Genomic DNA, 17,253 nt, shown 5'->3' on the forward strand with positions numbered 1-17,253 from the left:
ATACCGCACTCCTTGCCGTTGTCTGACCATCAGAGGTCAGAGAGCCTTTCCCTTGGGTGCTAGATAAAAAATCTGCAGACCTTGACGGCACGTGTGATACTGAGACTGCTGCACAATTTGCAGGGACATTGGATTGATAACATGTTTGGAATCAAACAGTTTAAAGTTTGAAGTTCCCACTGCTCTTTCGTATGATAGTTTGTGGGACAGGTTTATGTAGTCAGGAAAATTGTTGGTCTGAGAAAGATTCCTGGTTTCATAGTGGGAAGACTTTTTATGGTGTCTTTTTCTTTCTGCAAGGAAGCTGTATCCCTCTCAGCCTGGGTTGGCCCTGACAGTCGGAGTCAGAACTGTGTCATTGGGAGCGTAAAAACTCATACATAAAAAAAATAAATCCGCCCACCTAGAGACTGGTGTTTGTGGTGTAATGGTTTAGCTCTTCATCGTTGCATGCAGAAAACTCTTTATGTTCCTGGCATTTGTTTTATCATTATATCTTAGTCTGATTTTATGGTTGCTGTGTGCTGTTCTACCCATATTTGTCATGACAGGCTGAATTAATGCAGCCTGCCTCGTAATGACACACTTTATGCTGTTGGGGGCTTAACAAAATGTTTAAAAAATTAATTTTTTTTCAAACCTACAGGTGACCAAAGTGATGCTGCAGAAGGGCTGGCGCTGCATGGACTGCACGGTGTGCGAGGGTTGTGGGGGCCCCGACGACGAGGGTCTGCTCCTGCTCTGTGACGACTGCGACATCAGCTACCACACCTACTGTCTCGACCCTCCACTCAAGACCGTGCCCAAGGGAAACTGGAAGTGCAAGTGGTGAGTAGTAGAAACGACAAAAGCACACTCACTACAAGATGGTTTAAAAAAAAAAATGTGCTCTTGAAAATTGATATGTTATACCGCACTATTTGCCGCTGTCTGACCATCAGAGGTCAGAAAGCCTTTCCCTTGTGTGCTAGATGAAAAATCTGCAGACCTTGACGGCACGTCTGATACTGAGACTGCTGCACAATTTGCAGGGACATTTGTCTCTTGGTGTGAGTTTCACAGATGTTGCTAAATGTTTTGTTTTGCTTCTTCAAAGCTAGTATTTTTGAAGACATTGAACAAATTTATTTGAAAAAAAGGGCATCTGTCAACAAGTGCTTGGAAGGTGCTCTGGCATGAAGCTGTAACTCTATTATAGCGAAAGCCTTGTATTGAACATGAAACACCTAACTGAATCTTGTTTTGTTTCTTATATGCTTTAACTTCAGTATAAATGTTCTAACTTGAATATTCATGTATTTATTTAATATTGAGATGTTCGATTTGAAATTAAGGTAGAAAAATTATGGGCATTTACACCTAAACTAAAGCAAATCTTTAAAAATGATGATAGGCTTTGATTAGCATGTTATAGGTGTTTCATTGAACCAGCAAAATGAGGTGCTAGCCTTTTTGAAGTCTCCATTTTGTGTTCAGCTGTTTTCAGTTTCGATGTTCTTTTATTCCCTATTTAATATTGTGGGTTTGTTGTAGCACTCCTTGCCGCTATCTGACCACATGTCAGAGAGCCTTTCCCTTGGGTGCTAAAGGAAAAACCTGCAGACCTTGACGGCACGTCTCATACTGAGACTGCTGCACAGTTTGCAGGGACATTTGCCTCTTGTCTTTCTTCTTTGTGCAAACATCTTAGTCTGTCCCTATCATACCTATGCTGTGTGTGTGTGCTCACTTTAACCCAGCCTTCAACCCCCCCCCCCCCCCCCCCCCCCCCCGGCAGTGCCACTGATTGAAGTATCTTTAGGCCATTCCCAAAGAATTTCTCGTTCTAATGCACAGTAGAATTGTAAATGGGCTGATCCAACAATCTCATGCTCATAACAGTGCCTGAACTGCAACAGGGAACTGCTGCTTTTTCTTTCCTAATCCTTACTATCGTCATTTTCCTCTACTTCTTTTGTATGTGTGTCACACTCTTTTGACCCGCTATTACCGGGATGCCTTGACAGCTGAAGCAGACTTTGTGCTGTTGAAGCTAGAGAGGTGAGCAGAGTAAGTCTGATTCCCTGTAAGTACTTCTCTGTTTACATCCACCCCTTTGCGGTCATATGACCTTATGCAGTTGCGAGCGCAGTAAAACCTCTACTAAAACAAACAACCCAGCCTTGGCACTGCTATCCTCTCTCAGTGTGTGGTCATAGAGTGTACTGGTGGTTTCTGTCATTTAAAAAATAAAAACAATTGTTTTTGGTCGCCAGCCTTTTTCTTTCCCTGCACTACGTGGACCTTATTGTGGTGATATGCTTCTGTTTACTCAAACGAACAAACAAACTATTTGCTTTATTCACTGCTCAGAGGGATTGCTATTGTGTTGAATGCACTTCTCTTTACTCAAACGTACAAACAATCAAACAAATAACTCTTTCCCTGCCCTAAGCAACCACCATTGTGTTAATGTGCTTCTCTTCACTCAAAACAAACAATGCGGACCCCCCCGTGTCATGTCATTGACTCCTCTCTGCTGCTATCCAGGTGTGTCATGTGTGTCAACTGTGGCTCCACGTCGCCGGGCTACGAGTGCCAATGGATGAACAACTACACACAGTGCAGCCCGTGCCACAGCAAGCTCTACTGCCCCGTGTGCCAGGACAGCTACCTCATGGACCAGCTCATCATACAGTGCCAGCAGTGTGACAGGTGGGCGAACTCTTTAACCCCGGAATTATTTTCCATGTTTTGACAAAAAAAATGTGTCCAGATCTCGTGATACCTGTAATGCGGACACACGCAAAATGTTCATAAAATGGCTAAAGCTGTGTCAAAGTGAAAGAGGAAGTAGTTTATACATGTATCCAACACTTCTGGGTCAAAATAAAAATCTATTTGGATTCGTAAGAGTTTGTATTAGCGTAAATACTTCATATACCCTGTGATCTGACCGGACGCTGGGACCGTCCTCTCGGGGACCGAGCGAGTCCCACTCTACACTCCCATTGTACATTGGTGATAGTGTTTATGTTGTATTGGCTCAGTATTTTGTCTCTGTGGTAGATGGGTAAACACGTTGGTCAGTCATGATTGATGATACGGTTTATGTGCCATATTGGTTCACATTTCTGTCCATGTGTCGGTTGTTAGTGGGTGCTGGTCTCTTGTTATTGATCAGAAGTTAATGCTGTATTGTTCCCAAAGTTTTGTCTCTGTAATGATGCAGGGCAATGTTCAGCAGGGGGCGCTGGTCCATGGTGATTGATGATAAACTGTATTTGACGTATTGTTCTACACTTTCCTGTGGTGGTGGTGGGCAGTGTTTGGTCTAAGTTAATTAAGCTGATAAACTGTATTTGACGTATTGGTCTACACTTTCCTGTGATGATGGTGGGCAGTGTTTGGTCTAGGTTAATTAAGCGGTATCTGTTGTATTGGTCCTCATGATACGTCCAATAATCTTGACGCTTTTTGCTAGTTGAGCTTGTAAGTGCTTTTAAAATGACCGTTGTGGTGAATGCAAGAGCCGTAAAATAGACTGTTATTTGTTTATGTATGTTGTTACTTTTTTCATCTTCTTGTTTTTATTTGCCCTTGCCAAGTATTTTTTTGCCATTTTTTGTTAGTGGGTGGTTGGTTGGTGCTCTGGTGTGGTTTGCTCCTTCTTTCCTTTTCGACATCTATCGTCCTTATCTCCCCTTAGACATCTATCATCCTTATCTCCCCTTAGACATCTACCGTCCTTATCTCCCCTTAGACATCTACCGTCCTTATCTCCCCTTAGACATCTACCGTCCTTATCTCCCCTTAGACATCTATCGTCCTTATCTCCCCTTAGACATCTATCGTCCTTATCTCCCCTTCATCTTTTTAATGTTTGTTACTCTCTTGTTACACCTCTAATCTTCTGACGCTCATATGACCTTATGCAGTTGCGAGCGCTGTAAAACCCTCTACTAAGACTAAAAAACTAAAATATTTGTGATCAGAATTGAAGACTCTCTACTACCATAAAGAGTTCTGCTGGTAACTGAGTGAATGTATTTGTGCGTTTGTTCTTTGCAGGTGGCTCCATTGTAAATGTGATGATTTGACTTGTGAAGACGAGGCTGAAATAGCAGCCGACTACGGGTACCACTGCCTCTTTTGCCGCCCCAAAACGGGCAAGATTGGTCCATGTGAGTTTATTTTACTTTTGTTGGATTTTTGTGTTTGTGGGTGGGAGGGTTGGTGAAAGCGATGGGCATCAGTTGCCGAGAAAGATGGGCGAAGGCCTTTAAAAAATGGAAGTTTATTTATCATGGTTGGTGTTTATTTTAATTCATTTGACCCTGCCTTGGTTTTCAGGGATTCTGGTTGATTAATGAGATTCCTGTATGCTTCCTCTTTACACATTGCTCCATGGTCTTATTTAGTCAAAGGAACTGGTAAACTGTACTGAACTTGTATTTCGTAGTAAAATTTTGCCTTTGTCTTATGTTCTAATGTTCAGTTTTTGAGTAGAATCCCTTATGAGTACAACGTTCCATTGTTTAGGCACACAAAGCTCATTACTTGGATATAAGGCTGTCACAATGTTTGTTTATTTTATTTTTGAAGCTTTGTCATAAGCCGAAGGGCTAGAACTGATGGTCACTGGGTCGGAAAAGTAAAAAAGCTTGTCAAAAGTTCTCTTCTCGAAAACCCCATAAGTTTTAAATGCAGCACGATAGCACAATCCCTGTTCTATCTCTTTGTTCTCTAACAGTTTTTCAGAGTGGGTGGGTGGTTGGTTGGCGGGTGCTCTGGTGTGACATGCTCCTTCTTTCCTATCAAACATCTATCGTCCTTATCTGTCCTCCTCCTTTTTTGTGTTTGTTACTCTCTCGGAACACCTCTATAATTTTCGGCACTCAGACGACCTTATTATGTTGCAAATGTTGTTAAACTCTTACTAAAACTAAAACTTAAAAGAGTGAGTGGCTGTCACCATCAATTCAGTGAGAGGGAAAATATAGAGTGTGGAGTGAAAACAAGAGTGTCTCTGACATGTCTGCTTTTGTTGTTTCAGTGCCCCCTCCCCCACCTCCCCCGTCTCCGCCCAAGGAAGAGCCCCAGCCCACCCCGCCCCCCGCCTTGCCTTATGTCCCCCCCAAGCCCGAGCCCCCCCGACAGTTCCTGGTGGACGGAGTTTTCCTCTTCGCCAGCGGCCTCAACCAGATACAGAAGCTACAAGTGACCAACCCCAAGAAACTGACCAAGCAGCAGCAACCACCACCACCAAGAAAAGTCTTTCGTAAGTCTTTGTGTCATTTGTGATAGTTTTTATCTTGGTTGTGTGTCATTTGCAATCTTTAAAGAAAGAAAATTCAAAGTTGCGTGTAAAAAATCTAAAGTTGTGACTTGTGGCAGCAGGGTTTTTGAGAAAAACAGTTTGTAGAGCAGAGGTAGCCAGAAAAGCAAGAAAATTAAGACTGACATATTTTGATATTATGATTCTGTCCCAACAGATCACCAGTGTTCTGTTGATGGAAAGTTATAGCGCTTGAAGGTCACAAGCAAAGCCATTAGAAGGTTAATTCGACTAATTATATGGTTATGCAGATAAACGCACCACGCTAGGAACGGAAAAAGTGCTGCTGTAGCAAATTGTGGCGTTTGTGATCATTACGAGTCGCTTGTTGTTATTCCTGTTACTTTTCTCTTTTTTACCCAAGGTCTATAACTTCTCTTCCTCCTTGGTGCTGTATAACTCACTAAAACAAACAAACAATTGCTCACCTCTGTGAATTGTCTTGTCCTCACAGAGTCTGAAGATTCTGAGGAGGCTCCATCAGGGTCTGTCGTGGAGCCTGGAGAACCCTCACAGGAGGACGTGGGGGAGGACGGAGTGAAGAAGAGGAAGCCGAGACGTGTCTTTGGTTTAGGTAAGATACCATTGTCTTGTGTGCCATATTTAGAGTCGAAATTGCCTAAGATTGCCTAATATAGTGTAAAGCGCATAGAGCTTGCTGTGGAGCGGGGTTATGGGCTATACGAATGCTATTTATTATAATAACACGACCCATTAGGAGCAGAAGAGTGGCCACCTAAAAGAGTTGGCCATCTTTGACAATATTCTTATTGTGTTTAAACCCCCCCCCCCAAAAAAAACAACAACAACTGCAACATGGGAAATGCGAAGTGATCGTTTACACAGGGGATTATCTTTTTTAAAGGTGGCAGTTAAAGCAGGTTTGATTATTTAATTGTAAGTCTAAGAATCTGTGTTAGGTTGCCAGTCTTAAAGTCTTATTCTTATTTTTTAAACCCAAAGAATGATTGTTACCACAACGTATGTGATGAATTTCTGCCTTTGAAATGAGTTGTGGTCAATGTTTTTTCTTTGTTTCTCAGGTGTTGGTGGCTTCATTGTCCGGCAAAGATCACGCCAGTGGATAGCCAAGCGCCAAGCTTCGTATGAGGAGCAAGAAGATCAAGAGAAAGGTACGTGAACAAATGTTAAGTTGAATGTACGTTTCCTCTAGATGTTGTTAATACTTCCTGAATGAATTTTGTGTCCTGAAATTACATAATTGAAGAGTTTGAGTGAAAACAAAGTTGTCAGAAGACTTTTAGATAGTCAAAGGGAAAATCTCCCAAACTGTCAAGTGCTATTAAAATATGAGCAAAATAGTTTTAACTCTCAGTGAAAAGTTTGGGCATTTGATTTAGTAGAGGGCCTATTGTGTTCCTGAATATTTTTAAATACATGGATTTAATGTAAAATGCCGAGAGCCCACGTTGGGAGAGGGAGCTGTAGAATCTACAAATAGTGAGAAGAAGAACGGTTTGTTGCCTGAGAAATAAATTGTTCGTTTGTTCGTGTGTAATTATTTTATGCTGGTATATTTGTGTGTTAACAGGAGCTGAGCAGGCTGGAGAGAAAGTAGAAAAGCCGCCGAAGCGACGAAGGAAAATAAAGAAATCTAAAATGGAAGAACAGTTTCCGTTATACATGCAGGTAGGCCAAGCCTTGGGCAGAATATGTCAAAGCTTATGTTGCAGTGTTGTTGGTGTAGTTGAATTAATTGTAGTCTGCGTTGTGTGACATTATGTTCATTGAGTCTTTATGCCATTTTAAAGATGAATCCCCCCCCCAAAGAAAAAAAAACAAAAACAACCCCAAAACAACCCAACTCAAGCTGGATGTCATTCCTGAAACAAATTACCGTCAACCATTAATTTCTCTTGATTAAGATTATTGAACTTTACAGTGTGTATGTATATTTTTTATGCAAGAGGATGCAGGATGTTTCATCTTTTTTATGTACATGATATGTTCATATATATATATATTGTACTGAAGGCAGTTTTTTGGTATCATAAAAAAAACCACACACACAAAAACAAGCTAAACAAAAACGGGTGTGTTCCTTCCCCCCCATTTGTTTAGGAGGCCTTTTTTGGCAAGTCCATCCTTGACCAAATGAAGGAGTCCACGAAGGGCTTGTTGAAGACAGAGTCAGACTCAGACTATGAACGCTCCATCAACGGAAGCCCAGCAAAGATGGTTCCTGTCACTGGTAAGTAGCTAGGATGGTTTGGGTTAAAATCTGCTTTAGCAGCTGCCCCGGACATGCGCCCCCCCCCCCCCGTTGTTGAATTGAGTGTTAAGAATACCTTTCTAAATAATGTTTGCGGTCACTCTAGTGGGGTTTGCTTCTTTATTTCTATCAAACATCTATTGTTATTATCTTTCCACCTTTTCTTTGGATAGATTACTCTCTTATTACACTGGCTGCCAATAAAAGAAAGGATTAAATACAAAACTGCCGTTCTCTGTTTTAAATGTATAAATGATAGTGCACCTTTTTATCTTAAAACATTCCTGGAATTACATAATCCACCTAGAGCCCTTAGATCAGCCTCTGACAATCTAATTCTTAAAACTCCAAAACAAAACTACAAAACATACGGCGAGCGTTCCTTTTTGTTCTTTGGTCCCCAGGTATGGAACGAAATCCCATATAAAATAAGATCTGCCCCAACAATTTCCATTTTCAAAAATCAGCTGAAGCATTTTTTATTCACAAAAGCATACCTGTCATAATGATGTACTGTGATATATATGCATGTGTATGCAGACTGTGAGACTGAAGAAATAGCGAGTGAGAATGAGAGAGAGAAAAAGAGAGAGATAGAGAGAGAAAAGAGAGAGATAGCGAGAGAGGGAGAGAGAAAGAGATAGAGGGAGAGGGAGAGAGAGAGAGGGAGAGAGAGAGAGACAGACAGACAGAGAGAGAAAGAGAGAGGGAGAGAGAGAGAGAGTGGAAATGTTTTTCTATCTGTATAGAATTAATGTTTTAATGAATGTTTCTAGTTACTCACGTTTCAACTGTATTTTGACTGTTCGTGAATTTATATTGCATTGTATATTTTTAGTGAACACATTTTCAACCTCACTGCGAGACTGTTTTTCTGGTATAAAATTTTACACATATGCATTTATATTATATGTATAATACTTTGTTTTACGTACACATTTGTGTCGATTAATTTTTAAGATGTGATGTCTTTTTCATTGTAATGCGCATTGAGCATCTTTTAGGAAATGGAAATGCGCAGTATAAATGCTATTTGTTATTATTATTATTATTATAATTAATTCCCCTGTTCTTTGGCACATGTATGACCTAATTGTGTTGCACATGCCAGAAATCTCTTCCAAGAAACTAAAAATGTATTCCAGTCATGTCTCATCATGGACCCGTTGCTGTCTAAACTCTACCCTTAAAACAAACTTCAAACTTTCAATTAATTTGAAATCCTTTGCTAGTCTTATGTTTTCACTTCTGTTAGTGGTAAACTCTTGTTTTAAAAAAAATGTTGCAAGGTCAGCGCACTCCATATGGAATTCCCTTTCCTTCAGGTAAAGATACACCTATTGTGAAACCTCTGGGTTCTGCGACAGATCTGGACAGTGTCACCTCAGGACTGCCCGGCCCAGCTGCTGGACCTGTGCCAAGGTCTCACACATCGTTGTCGGGGTCAGAACAGAGCGAGGACATTCAGAGTTTGGGTGAGTGGGTTTTTTTTTTTCCTACCTGCTTGAAATGAGTGAGTTTTGCTGAAGAAGTGTGAGAAGAGGATGTATAATGTAATTGTTGTTGTGCTTTGCTGTCTCAGGTGTTGATTGCATTTTTTCTAACCTGCCCAGATGTTATGTTGCAGTTATAAAATAATTTGCCATTTTTGTTGTTTTTAGTAAACTTATAATAAAAACAGTTCTAAGTCAGCCTTACGACTTGTGAAAAAAACCCCTAGGTGTTTAGTATTTGAAACCCAACCGTCCAGTATTGACAATGCGTAACAAGTCACAAGAATTTTTTTGCCATACCGGAAAAAGAATGACAAAGGTAATTGTGTTATCTCCCTGACTTTTAATAGTTCTTAAAAGCTAGGTTGTTCTCTGGAGTTAAAGTGTAAAGACGCTCATAGAGGCAGAACACACTTGATCCGAATTCGAAGGCTTCTTGTCTCACCTTTTCCTATGTTAAGACTGAAACAAAGCCAATAAACATTTATTTGGTCTGCTCTGTCGTATTCTTTCAATGGTATCTGGTCTTAATGTATTTTTTGTGTGAATTGTGGCAGCTTTTGTCTTGACTCCCAACTCCTTTCTATCTGCTTTTCAGGATGCATGCGTTGTGCGTTTTATTTTTGAATGGATATATGTTGAAAACAATAGTTTTCTGGGGCTCTCGTGGTCTAGAGACAGGTGTTGGCCTCTCATTCAATAGGTCCCGGGTTCGAATGCGGATAGCGACTGAAAATTTCCTTCTCTAAAAAATGTTCCCCTTTCATATTCTTTCCTGCTTTCTAACAATGTTCTTTCGTCTGCTTTCGTCACCTCTTTCTGCCCCCCACTCACTCACCTCCTTTGCCCCCTCCTCATTTGGGCTCCTGACTCTTACTGCAGCTTTTCTACTGCTTCTCCTTGGCTCCTTCTTCTGTTTTTCAGCCACACCCCTAATCTTATGGTAGGTAAAATCTACACCTAGCCTTCTCGGATAAGGGCGAAAAACCTCAGAGGTCCAGTGTGCAAGTTGCATACGTTAAAGATTCCTTGGTGGTCCAAAATTGATAACAGTAGGCTTCGGCCACCACCCTGGCAAAATTCAAAAATTTCCTTCCAACAAAAAATGTTTGATGTGTCCTGCATGCTCATATGACCGACCGTATGCAGTTGCGAGCGCAGTAAAACACTTACAAAAACCCCCCAAAAAACAATAGTTTGGTTCTCTCACGGAACTTGTTCTATGATGCTAAGAATACCATAAGCAGCCTGAAGACAGTTGCTCAGAATTAAAGTTTCCTTCTTTAATTCTGCACAGTTTGTTTTTAAGCTTTTCCAATAACATCTTTGTATAATGTGTCATTTTCTCAAATTAAAAACAAAGCATTTCATTCTTGTGTCCCAGATGAGTCAGACCTGAAAGATATCCTCCCAGAATTCCACGAAAGTGACGATATTCTCAGTCTCATCAACGAGGAGCTCAAGGATGATGGTATGTTTAAAGGAATCCTTTGTATTTTCACATTTGTTACCTGGTATAGTTAAAAGTACACTTCTTTAATGTAAGAATTTGAAATTCTTAATCTGCTGACATTTTGTATAAATGAAATAACTCACAATTTGGGAAGATTATGAAATAATGTTTTGTGCACCCATTGATACAATTTACATAGTTCACGAGGCTTCCAGTCACGAATAAAAGCTCAATTCCTTTTTTTCAGGATATCTTGTAGAGCATGTACTTTCATTAAACCCCTGCCCCCCCCCCCCCCCCCCCGTCCCGTCCAAACAAAACCCCAATAGAAGCTATTTTCGTTGTTATTGCAAAGTTTTGGAATACCTTTATTATGAAATGCTTGACCTTCTCCATATATAAGAAAGCTCATTTCAGAAGGTGTAAATAAATTTCTCGTCTTAACACTTGATGATGAATATTCCATGCAGGCCTGTCACTGGATAACATGGAGACAGTGACCAGCAAGGATCCGGTGCCGGCCAAATCTGGGGAACTGCCGGACAACCTGGCCCACATGCTCTCCTCGGACATCGACAAGGGTCTAGATGTTGACCACATGCTCACTGAAGGTAATCTTTGTGCAGTGTGTCCTGCCAAGTTTCGTCGATCCTCAATTTTTAGCTTGTGCGAGTACACTACTTTGTGATCTTCTGTTTCAAGTGAATGATTTTGCTGGAGCTGATTCATGACTGCTTTCTAAAGAGGGTCTGTGTTCACAATATTGATATAAAAAAAAAAATATGTCATTGGGTTTTTGGGAACTAGTGTTGGTACTCACAGTTACCTGCCTTTTCTGCTTTTGGCTTGCTGTGCTGGTCATGAAATTTAATAGTTTTCCATAACCCTCCCCAGGGCTAGTGCACATTGATGATATTGAAATACAACAGTTTCACATCTCTATCCAGGTTAAGTTCACAATTATGATCTTGAAAGGAAAAAAGTTACATAATGTCTCTATCCAGGTTTAGTTCGAAATGATTATCTTGAAATAAAATAGTTCCAAGTCTCCAAGTTTTTTTCTCATTGATGATCATAGAATGAAAAAGGTTCCATATCTCTGTCCAATTGTCCAGGTTTAGTTCATGTTGATAAATCATGAAATGAGAAAGTTCCAAATCTCTTTCCAGGTTTGGTTCACATAGACAGTAAGACTGTGGAGGACATCTTCTCCGGTGTGCTGGACAGTCAGCCCGGTCGGTCAGAGGGCGGGGAATCCCCGAGTGGTGAGTCATAGCACAATGTATTAGGGAAATTCAGAAATGATCCGATCGTGGGCTTTCAGATTATCCGCGTCCACAGTTTGTTTGTGAAAGGAAAAGTGTGTGTGTGTGTGTGTATGTGTATGTGTGTGTGTGTGTGTGTGTGTGTGTGTCAAAATGTTACTGAAAGTTCCTTTTTTCAGCTGGATGTGTATGTGCGTTGTTGGAGGATTTTGGAAAGATTGACGCATTTTTTTTTCGTTCTGAGGATCAGCATTTTGTCCTGAGGGCCTTAATATGTATAGCTGTGAATGAAAAAATATTTGAACAAGTTCTGGAATCAGGTTAGATTTTTGTTGTTGTTTGTCATCCAACTCCGACAGTTGCGAGCGCGTAAAACTTTATGAAAACAAAACAAACAATAAATTCGACTGGATATACTTATGTTTTTGTGGTCATCTATCTCCGACAGGTCAGTTCAACATGTCCCTGCCTCCAAGCATGCCTGGCCCGTCCCAGGGGGGCATGCCTCACCAACAGCCACCCCACCCGAATATCCCACAGTCGCCTGGGGCAGAGATGAGACCTGGGCCTGTGCAGGGACCGCCGGGCTTGCCTCCCTTTGGAATGCCGTATGGGCAAGGCTTTGGGTAGGTGGTTCCCAAATAATTTGTGTTTATTCTGCTGAAAAAGACTTAATTTTGAGGCTGGTGTTGTTGAAATGACTGTTGTTGTGCTGTGTTTGTAAAAGTGATGGTTTTGGGATGCGGAAGAGGGAAGTAGTAAAACCCTTGCACAGTAAAAGTTTGCCACATTTCTTCAAAAACAGCTTCTAAACAAAGATTGCTATATTTAGGCTAAACAGCATCTAAACAAAGATAGCTATATTTAGGCTAAACAGCATCTAAACAAAGATTGTTATATTAAGGCTTAGCAGCATCTAAACAAAGATAGATGGAGCTTCTATTTGTTTGAAATTCAATTTTGATTTTGATTTTTAAAAAACGGTTTGTTCTTTGGTAATAAATTCATACGTCTTGTGCATGCAGGTCTCAGATGCCGCAGAATTACCCACAAGGCATGAGCCCGACCACAGGGAGTCCGATGGGTCCTGGTCCTGGTCCTGGACCTGGTCCTGGTCCTGGTCCTGGCCCTGGCCCTGGCTCTGGTCCGGGTCCCGGGTCATCGAGCCCGTGGGTGGGCAGCACGGAGGAGGACACACAAGGCAGCACAAAGCGGAACATCCTCAAGTGGGAGCAGGAGGAGGAGATGGGGGATCAGGCAACCATCTCTTGTGTGCTCTACGTCAACATGTGCCACCCGGACCTCAAGCAGAAATACCCAGGTAACCAAATGTGTCACGACGCGGTCGAATCAGGTGCTCGTCTATTTTTGGTCATGTGGAGTTATTGGTATCATCATAAAGCTGGTTCATTTGTCTTGCCTTCGTTGAAAAAGTTACACATCTGTCTTGAATAGGGGTCCAGTTATTTGAAATTAAAGGAGATGGCGTTGCTTGGTTTCAGAAGTAAAATTGGGGAGAAAATGGCTGGTACAGTTTGATGACTACCAAAGCTTGAGAGTCCTTGGAAAATGCAAATTTGCCTTTGATTAAAGATTTTCAGTGAAATCCGCTCATGAATGTGTTTTTAAATGGACATTGAAAATGTTGAGCCCAAAAATAAAAAGATTTGAAAAAAATTGCTCAACGTTCATGAAAATGCAGATTTCTTTGATTTTATTATTTTGACGAGCGCCTGATTTCACCATGATGCATCACAAATGTTTCTTATCTGAATGAGATGTCCCCACAAGCTATCAAAGTGACAAAATAACTTTTTGGTTATTTCATGTTTTGTGACAAAAATATTTTGAAAGCAGTTATGACAATAGTTCTGGTTTTTGACCTAAAAATGAATAAAGTGTAATTTTGAGTAATGGAGATGAGACATATTTTCGAAAGTACCAAAGACGGTCGCCCATTGTCAAGGTTGACTAGGACAGTGCTGTTTTAATTTTTTTTAATGTGATGGGAGGGGTCGTGTGTACATTCGATTGTCTTGTTGTTTTGGACAGGTGGCTGTTAAAGCAGGTTCGGTTGTATACACATCTGTTCTGTCTCGTCTATCTCTGTACGTGTTCGTAAATAGAATGGTGATGCCTCCAAGGCTATATCACTGGAGCCAAAAACTCTAACTGCTGTCTTGGTTGTTGGTAAAAGGAATTTTAGAGCTCCATTAGGAAATGTTTGTTGGATTTCAACATAGTTGAGTTTGTAGTTACTGACTTGTATTTTACGTTGTTTTTTGTTCCTTCCAGACTGGACTGAAAGATCCAAGCAAATTGCTAAGCTGTGGAGAAAACTCACTCCGGATCAAAAAGCTCCCTATTTGGTAAGTGATACGGCATGCTTTTGTTTGAGGTGAATAGTGCTATATAGGAGACAAAGCAAAATCGCTTGGTGAACTGTTTTTGATGGGAAATCTTATGAAATCAATTTAGAAATTAATTGTTGATAGGAGTTGTTATAAAATTGTGTAAGGTAAGATCGTGTGACAATTAGTTGCTGGTAAGAGAGAGATTACAACATTTTGTAATAAACTGTTTTTGTGCACATGAAAAGAAAATGTTGGAATTCTGTTCTGGTTGTATTACTTACTTTTCCTTTTGTTTTGAACTTTTATTTTTAGCTTGTGGTTCTTAAATGACCAAATTATCTGGATAAGTGGGCTAAACCCACTCGGCTAACAAGAAATGTTGTCAATAGTTGAGTGTATATTACCCTGCTTGAGGGAGAAGAGATTCTGGCTTTTTCATTTGGACTAAACATTTCCCTCTATTTTTTAAACTTCTTTCCTTTTACCTATGCTTTAACCTGGCAGTTCTTTGACGCAAGCTCCTACACACACCTACAGACTTACAAAGCCTGCTCTACTCTGGCGTTGACCAGATGACAAGGACATGTGGTTACTTGAGGGAGGCATTGCGCTGCCAAGAGCGAAATGCTCGCAGCTAAAGGGATTTGAAAACAACAACAAATGCTTTAATAATGTCTTCCCTCGTAAAGGTCTTTTTTATATAACAAGTGATCAAAAACCCAAATCTTAAAACCTACAGGGCTTTAGGATTAGTGTAATCGTCTCATTTCTCATCACGGTTTTCTTTACTCATTTCTCTCCCGTCTCTGTCGTCTTCAGTCAAAAGCCAGGAAGAACCGAACCAGCAGTCGTGTGCAGCAAGCTCAAAAGGTGAGTTACTCTCCTTTGATATGTCTTTTCCTCCCCTTGCATATATACTTTTTGTGTCCTTGTTGGCCATATAATCCGATGTTCCACACTTTGTAACTGACTGTTTGGGTATTTGTTCACTTTTGGTTGTTTTTTTTTATACCCACCTCCCCTTTTTGTACTGGAAATAGAGTAGGATTTTGTATTTGCTGGATTAGATATTAGTAAAGTTATTGGCTGCTTGATTTGTTGAAGGAGTGGTACTCGTTACTTAGAATTTTTGAAGGATTCATATTAATCGTTTGGGGTTTCTTATGGAGTCGTATTAGCCTTTTGAATTGTTGGGAGTCGTATTCATTGCTTGGATTTCAGAGGTCACTTTAGTCTCTTGGATTTGTTGGCTTTGATGTTACCAATTTGTTTTTACTGGTCTCTTGAATTGCTGAAGGAGCCATATCATCACTTAAACTTCTGAAGGAGTCGTTTCAGCCAATTGCGGTTTTAGTTACCTTTACCACTTGAATGTTAGGGATTGGATTTTTGCAAAGTTCATGTTAATATTTTGAATATCTGAGGCTGTCATATGAGTCACTTGGCATGTTAAAGGAGTCGCCTTACTTGTTTAAATTTCTAAAAAAGTTCTAGTAGTCCCTTGAGTTTTTGCAGTCATATTAGTCATTTGATTTAATGAACCAGATTTGAGGAAAGTTTGGAAAGTTGTATGAGCTGTTTGAATTGTTGAAGTAGGTATATTAGTCTCTTAAATTGTTGGAGTCAGAGGAAGAGAGTTGGGGGGGAAAAATGTATGAGGTCTGTCCCAAAAATGAAAGGAGTTGAGAGTATGCAATGTAGAATGCAGTCAGCTTGAATTGAAATCTGCGGGATGGCTGGATTTTTGGTATAGAGAAGTTGCTCAAATAGAAGAAAAAAATATGATTTTCCTTGGGATTATCTTTTTTTACCTTTATTTTGTTTGGTGTAAGCAGACTCCACGGTATGTGATTCTTAGGTGAAGTTAAATGTGAGTCGAGACTTTCTACAGAATGAGATTGTTTGTTGTTGTCCTCATGGCCAGGGTTTTTTGTTAGCCGTCTTTTTAAAGCTCTGAAATGGATCTGAATTTAAAAAAAAAATGGAGTCAAGTTATGTTTTGAAAACAGTGTTTGAAATGTGAGTATCATGGGTGAAAGATGAGGCCTGGATGAGATGTTGTTGTAGAGTTGTTATTAGATCTTGTCGCATTTGATAGGCCGGTGAACTTCGAAGTGACTGCTAGTTGTGCAGAACCCCCACCAAGCATTTTGTGTTTGTAGCATTCTCACTGGTTTTTCTTCCTTCCTATTCTACCCCCTTTTTTGAGATTTTTTGCTCGAAAGATTTTCTATCTCGCATGTTATGTGCTGTTTGACCCCTTTTCAAGTCAATGTCTGAACACACACGAGTTTGTTCCTGGGAGACTAGACGTGTTGTTGACCTCACAATGTTTGCAGATGTGTGAAGGGGTTAGCTTCTAAAACAAAAGTTGAACTAAAGGGCCACCTTTTTCCTGTCCAGTTGGCTAGCATCGGGGAGGAAGAATCTGAACATTTATATTTGAAGGGAAGTTCTTCTGATTAAAACCTGTCAATTCTTTGCCATATTGACAGACCGAAGGGCTAGAACCCAAATGGCCGCTGGATCGGAAAAGTAAAGTAAAGAAAAGCAAGGGAAGTTCTTGGGCAGACGGCTGGAAAGCACAGGAAAAAAAGATGTAGAGAGAGAAGAAAGGGGGGGGGTGAATTGAAATTTTGAGAGTTTATTATTAGTTTATTAGATTTAACATAAATGTTCTTGTTTATTTTTCTATGAACTGAACTAGACAGTAATGCAGTAGAGGAGAGCCACATGTTTATATATACTCACCCTGCAGTGTCTAGATGATTGTTCCCGTTGTCATTATTTTATTATTAAAATTGTTTTTCCTTTGTATTCCTAGAACTTTGATGTGTATATTTTTCTTTCTCCGTCATAGTATGGTAATCAAATCATGTATCCCTTATGTTACAGAAAAAAGCAGAGACAAAGTCTAAAAATGTAGGTGGCCATCGTTTCTCTTTGTCCAAAGTACAAACGAACTGAGCGACTAACCGTCAGACACACTGACCAAAGCATTGAATGTTGTCTCACTGTTCCTTATCATTTCATGACCCCGTCCCTGGACTCTGTACTACTCACATTGTGCTCACTGTAACCTCGTTTCTGACTTCCCCATCTTTACGACTGACATCCCTACCCCCGAACCCAACCCCC

At 40.4% G+C, this 17,253-nt stretch overlaps 1 protein-coding gene across 1 annotated transcript in view; it reads left to right on the forward strand.

Moving 5' to 3' along the window:
• Positions 1-17,253, forward strand: part of LOC101851495 (histone-lysine N-methyltransferase 2D) — a gene marked incomplete in the record, with an annotated part of 133,213 nt that overhangs the window by 37,901 nt on the left and 78,059 nt on the right. The window contains 16 exon segments of the mRNA XM_035969573.1: positions 647-828; positions 2,530-2,694; positions 4,051-4,163; positions 5,036-5,260; positions 5,772-5,891; positions 6,361-6,450; positions 6,870-6,967; positions 7,400-7,529; positions 8,876-9,025; positions 10,428-10,514; positions 10,967-11,107; positions 11,666-11,761; positions 12,210-12,387; positions 12,787-13,082; positions 14,057-14,130; positions 14,935-14,985. Coding sequence (XP_035825466.1) covers positions 647-828; positions 2,530-2,694; positions 4,051-4,163; positions 5,036-5,260; positions 5,772-5,891; positions 6,361-6,450; positions 6,870-6,967; positions 7,400-7,529; positions 8,876-9,025; positions 10,428-10,514; positions 10,967-11,107; positions 11,666-11,761; positions 12,210-12,387; positions 12,787-13,082; positions 14,057-14,130; positions 14,935-14,985 — 2,196 coding nt within the window.

Source organism: Aplysia californica, unplaced genomic scaffold, assembly GCF_000002075.1.
Source record: "Aplysia californica isolate F4 #8 unplaced genomic scaffold, AplCal3.0 scaffold00157, whole genome shotgun sequence".
NCBI classification, from domain to species: Eukaryota; Metazoa; Mollusca; class Gastropoda; order Aplysiida; family Aplysiidae; genus Aplysia; species Aplysia californica.